This window comes from Leptonychotes weddellii, chromosome 1, assembly GCF_054177405.1.
Source record: "Leptonychotes weddellii isolate Sample4059 chromosome 1, ASM5417740v2, whole genome shotgun sequence".
Lineage (NCBI taxonomy): Eukaryota > Metazoa > Chordata > Mammalia > Carnivora > Phocidae > Leptonychotes > Leptonychotes weddellii.
In genome coordinates this window covers 190,288,348-190,294,346 of record NC_138369.1, presented here as the reverse complement: position 1 = coordinate 190,294,346, position 5,999 = coordinate 190,288,348, and the positions used below count along the sequence as shown (strand labels likewise).

Below are 5,999 nucleotides of genomic sequence, written 5' to 3'. Positions count from 1 at the left end.
TTTTTTTTTAAAGATTTTATTTATTTTTTTGACAGAGAGAGACACAGTCAGAGAGGGAACACAAGCAGGGGGAGTGGGAGAGGGAGAAGCAGGCTTCCCGCGGAGCAAGGAGCCCGATGCGGGACTCGATCCCAGGACCCCGGGATCATGACCTGAGCCGAAGGCAGACGCTTAACCGACTGAGCCACTCAGGCGCCCCGTTTGTTGATTTCTACAAACAAGCTTATGGGACTTTGATTGGGATAGCACTGAATATGTAGATCACTGGGTAGATTGACCTCGTAACAATATTGGGTCTTCTGGTCCATAAGCACGTTATATCTCTCAATTTACTTAGGTTGTCTTTACTTTCTCACATCAGTGTTTTATGGTTTTTAGCATACAAAACGTGCACATATTTTATAAGATTTATACCTAAATGTTTTATGTTTTTGGTGCTATTGTAAATGATAGTCTTTTTTTTCTTAATAAAGAATTTATTTAAATAGAAAATATTTAAATATTTTTTCTTTTTTTAAATCTTATTTTATTATGTTATGTTAATCCCCATACATTACATCATTAGTTTTAGATGTAGTGTTCCACGATTCATTGTTTGTGTATAACACCCAGTGCTCCCTGCAGTACGTGCCCTCTTTAATACCCATCACCAGGCTAACCCATCCCCCCACCCCCCTCCCCTCTAGAACCCTCAGTTTGTTTCTCAGAGTCCATCGTCTCTCATGGTTCGTCTCCCCCTCTGATTTCCCCCCCTTCATTTTTCCCTTCCTACTATCTTCTTCTTTTTTTTTTTTTAAATATATAATGTATTATTTGTTTCAGAGGTACAGATCTGTGATTCATCAGTCTTACACAATTCACATTCTGTTTCCAATGTATCCTTACTGAAATGTGGATACAACTGATCATTGTATGCTGACCTTGCTAAACTCAATTAGTTTGTGTTGTTCATGGGTTCTGTGTTTTTACTGATTTTCTCTCCTTACTTTTTAAAATCAGTAATGGAAATAACATTAAAGTTTTCAACTCTAATTGTGAATCGATTTGCCTGTAGAATTCTATCATATTTAGCTTTGGTCTTTTGAAGCTCTGTTATTCAGTACATACATAATTGAGACTGTTATGTCTTCTTGCTGTCTTGACCTCTCTATCATTAGGGAGTGTTACTCCGTAGTCCTGGTAACATTTCTTGTTCTGAAGTCTACTTTGTTTAGTAATAATATAGGCTCTGTAGCCCTCTTTTAAGTAGTGTTTGTTTGGCATATTTTAAATATTTGTTTTTACTTTTAACCTTTGTCTTTATCTTGGGTGTCTTGTGGGCAATGCATAGTGAAGTCTTGCTGTTTTGTGCATTCTCTGTTTTCTAATCAGTGTGTTTATACTGTTTTCATTTAATGTATATAGAAAGAAATACAAAAATATCTCCAGTTTCTTTTTTCCTCTTTTTTTGTTTGTTGTTGGATTATTTTAATATTCTGTTTTATCGATACTGCTGGCTTCTCATTTACACTTTAAGAACTTTTTTATGATTTGCCCTAGGGTTTACAATACAACCTTAATTAATCTTTAAATAGTACTGCACTGCTTCAGATGTCCTGTGGGAACCCTACAGCAGTGCTTTCCCATCTCCTATTTAGTTCAGGTTCCTTTTCTAGTTGTTCTTGTAGCTGGGTCATCTCAGAGCCTGGCTCTGTTGATTACTTTATCACTCCACCGTGGGCCTTTTGTTTCCCTTGCTTTGTTGTAATTTCTGATTGAATGTTAGACATTGTGTGCAGGGCAATAGAGCAAACTTTTTCTGTAATGGGCTAGATAGTAAATATCTTTAGGGCCATGTATGGTTTCTGCTGCATATTCTTCTCCCCCCTCTCTCTTTTTTAAAAACTATCCCTTTAAAATATAAAAATCACTCTTAGCTTACAGCCTATACAGAAATGTTTCCTGGGCTACGTTTGGTCTCTGGGCTGTAGTGTACCAACCTCTGCAGCAGAGAATGAGGTAGCTAGTGTGCACCTGTGGACATGGCCAAGCCTCTTCTTCTGCCGGGCTGTCAGTGCGGGATGGGATGGGTGTGGGTTTGGTGCTGCTGTGCTTGCCTCCTGTGTACCCACAGGCTTCAAATGCCTCTCTTCTCCTTGTGCTAAGTGAGGGTGAGGGCCGAGCTGCCCGAGAGTCTTCCTCAGTGCCCTGTTCCACCCTTAGATGCTGGCCTTCCCTTTGCGTCTGTGTTCGGGGGGTCTCCTTCCTTCCTTCCTTTTGCTCCTTTCCCAGCTGTAGACTGCTGGAAGTTTGCTGGGCTGATGCTGGAGGACAAAGGGAGTTCTTTGGTGTTTTGGTCCAGCTCCTGTCCATCTTTGTCTGGGTGGTGGGGCCTTCCTGGTGATCCTGTCCTCCTCCCTGTGGCAGCCACACTCTGCACCAGGTCTTTGGCAGGCCCGTACTGGGGAAAGTTGCCCCCTCCTCCCCCAAAGTAGGAGGATTCTAATGATCCAGGCCCAGGATGTCCTGCCCTCCCTCCTGGACAGAGTGCAGCAGTCTTCACTGGGCCCTGGGGGCCCTGGGTCAACAGCAAGAGCCTCTGGGCAGCCTTAGTGTGTGGCAGTTCTCACTGAGGACTTATTTAGTCTGCTCTTGCAATTCTACTCACTTCTTAAAAGGTTTAAGTGTAGTGCTAAGAAAGAGGTACCGATTTTGAGCCTGGTTGGAATTACGACATTCAATCAAGAAGTGGATCGATGGGGGCGCCCGGGTGGCTCAGTCGTTAAGCGCCTGCCTTCGGCCCAGGTCATGATCCCGGGGTCCTGGGATCGAGCCCCACATGAGGCTCCCCGCTTGGCGGGAGGCCTGCTTCTCCCTCTCCCCTACTTGTGTTCCCTCTCTCGCTGTGTTTCTGTCAAATAAAATATTTAAAAAAAAAAAAAAAAAAGAAGTGGATCGATGGCGTACTAGAGTTTCCCCTAGGGACGAGTAAGTAGTAAGGAGAGTTGGATCGCTCCTAGTTTAGAATGCAGCGTTGCGTTGGGCTGTTTGTGTCTAGCTGTGTTTTAGTGGTGCCACCATGCGTGCAGGGCTCCAGGTTCTGTAACTCTGGAGGGGACTCCTCAGGGACATGGCAACACTGTGCATCCTGCAGCCTGTGACTCTGGGGAGCCTGGGGGCCCTGGAGAGCTGCCGTACCCGTACGTGTCCTCTGAGGACTGGTGTGCTTGCAGTACTGATGGAGCGCTACTTCTTAAAACAATCCTGTGTGGCCAGAGTTGGAGCGATCAACACGAAGGCCTCATATTTTTAGTTCAGCATCTTAAAGTTATCTGATTGTGAGTAATATTTGAAGATGGATGTCACTAAATCAGTGGTCATTGAGTTTTGTTGCGTCACTCTTACGAGCTAAGCTTTTACCTCAAGAAGTGACACTGTTTCTCAGTCAGCTGGTAGTTACTGAACAGTCAGACCTGTCATTCAGAAAGGCCGAGAGCTCTCGAGGGATAGACTTTGCCACTGTTCCTGTAGAGTCTCATTCTAACCAGAAGTGTTCCCTCTCTCCCCCAGACCCAGACGCAGAGGTGTGTCTTCATGCACTGCGACTCGTCCAGTCTGTGGTCCTGGAGCCAGAAGTCTTCTCCAAGTCGGCCTCCGAGTTCCAGAGCTCCCTGCCCCTGAAGCGCATCCTGGCCATGGCCAAGAGCCGCAACCCTCACCTGCAGACCGTGGCCCAGGAACTCCTGGAGGACCTCCGCGCCCTGGAGCGTGATGTGTAGGGGCACTTGGTGTGTCCTTTCCCCTCCCCCAGGCCCCCACTTTGTGTTCCAAAACCATCACTGTGCACCATCTGTTATAGATGGTAGAACGTGAGTGCCTCGAGAGGAACGTGAATGCATATGTATCCACACAACTTTCCCCTGGAAGCGAAAGTACCTGTGGGTGGCTGGTTAGCCTGGCCAAGGGGCAGCCTGAGGAAGACTCCATCCTTCTGGAAAGGCCCATGTCCTATACCTGGAAGAGGGCCGTCTTTGAGCGGCTTCTGCTGCTCGGGAGACTTTCGAGACCTGTGGGTTCCCCTGCACAAAGGGGATGAAATAACCACCTGCCCCATTGGTCAGCATTTTCCTGAGATACATGTTTTGAAAAACAATTCATTCTCTCTCTAGTAATTATAATTAATACCCTAAAATGCAAGTTTACCTTTAAACCTTTTGGTGAACCTGCTATTTCAGGTGACATTGGACATTTTAGTTCTGTTTTTTTTTGTGCCTGTTTTATTTTTGAATAAAGAAAGCCAGAAGAGTCATTGATGTGCACAACTACTCTTTTCTGAAATGTTATAAACTCGGTATTAGGAAGTCGTATATTATAATGCAGATACTTGGTCGGTAGAAAAAACTCTCTTTACGTTGTTCTGGGCACTTGACTATACACTCAGAAGTCCCGCTTTTCTTATAAGAAATACCATGAAAAGGGCCTCCTAGACGAGAGCCCATGCCGTTGGGTGAAGTTCTTCAAATGACGTCTGCCAGTGTGTCCCAGGGTCCCCACAGCACGTAGATCCTTCTCAGCTGTGCCCGGGCCGCTGACAGAGCGCACGGGAGGACACACTTCATTTCTCACAGACACTGTGCACGTGAGAGCGGAAGTTCCATCCAGGTCACCCCGTAAAGTCGCATCAGGGAGCGTGTTTGCTCCTTTCTTGCGCTGCTTCCCTCGTAGTGACGCTGCGGGGGCTCAGGCTCTGGGCACCTCTCGGGTGAAGGGAGGTGCTGACGGTCCCTGACGGTGGCGGCCTCGTGTATGTTTATAACCCGTGTCTGCTGTGGGGCATGTTAGAAGAACTTCATTTTTCTCTGAAGTCGATTTTATAGGCAACGTGAGGTTTATGGCTGAAGCTGAAGCCACGGGCATGGAGGAAGGCGCGGGGCTGAATCTCAGGAGCCGACAGATTTGTGGAACACTACCAGCTCATCAGAGCCAGGGAGCTGTTGTTAGAAGAGGCAATTTGCAATTCATGGGTGCAGAAGTCAGTCCATCTGTGGGCTGTGGTTCTGTAGGTCGGAGTATTGGTGAATAAAATTGAGGATGTTGTGTGTTTGTACTTTTTCTAGCATGGTATTTTCTTTTTGGGTATTTGTTTGATAAGGTGACGGGAGATAAACTAGTGTAATTAGCTTGTGCTGCCTCTAGAATGCAGGGTCTTTTCCTGCCAAAGATGGGGTCTGCAGCGTAGAGAGACACGGCGCTGGGCCAAAGCATGTTTTATGTAGTTTGGCTAATTAGTAAATGGATGTGATGAAGAAGGATACTTTATTTCCTCCTAATTATGAAGTGCTATAGGGATAGCAAGAGTCCTCATGACAACTCCTTCAGGGAAAAACACATGACAAATGCATGTTTTGAGCATATATCATAGGAAAAGTACTTATGGCCAGTTTTAAGGTATGGCTTAGCCTTTCTAATATTACTGTTTCTCATGTGAAAGTCAAGGAGACACATGAGTTCTAATGAAGTATGAATAAAAGCATGTGCTTGGCAGTGTTTGGGGTCTCTTGTGAATTTAAAATCAGAAACAAAAGCAGTAAAATGGCACATGTCTTTTTAAATTTTATTTATTTATTTATTTTTTTAAAGATTTTATTTATTATTTATTTGAGAGAGACAGAGAGAATGAGAGAGAGTGAGCACATGAGAGGGGAGAGGGTCAGAGGGAGAAGCAGACTCCCTGCCGAGCAGGGAGCCCGATGCGGGACTCGATCCAGGGACTCCAGGATCATGACCTGAGCCGAAGGCAGTCGCTTAACCAACTGAGCCACCCAGGCGCCCTAAATTTATTTTTTTAAAGATTTTATTTATTTGACAGAGATAGTGAGAGCAGGAACACAAGCAGGGGGAGTGGGAGAGGGAGAAGCAGGCTTCCTGCGGAGCAGGGAGCCCGATGTGGGGCTCGATCCCAGGACCCCGGGATCATGACCTGAGCTGAAGGCAGACGCTTAAAAACTGAGCCACCCAGG

At 45.7% G+C, this 5,999-nt stretch overlaps 1 protein-coding gene across 3 annotated transcripts in view; it reads left to right on the top strand.

The window, feature by feature from the left end:
- HSF2BP (heat shock transcription factor 2 binding protein) overlaps positions 1–4,288 on the top strand; it is an 82,249-nt gene extending 77,961 nt beyond the window's left edge. For all 3 annotated transcript variants that reach the window (XM_081800756.1, XM_081800772.1, XM_081800762.1), the window contains one exon: positions 3,550–4,288. In XM_081800756.1, the coding sequence (XP_081656882.1) occupies positions 3,550–3,758 (209 nt within the window). In that variant the 3' untranslated portion in view covers positions 3,759–4,288. The remainder of the gene's footprint in view (positions 1–3,549) is intronic.
- Positions 4,289–5,999: the final 1,711 nt, after the last annotated feature.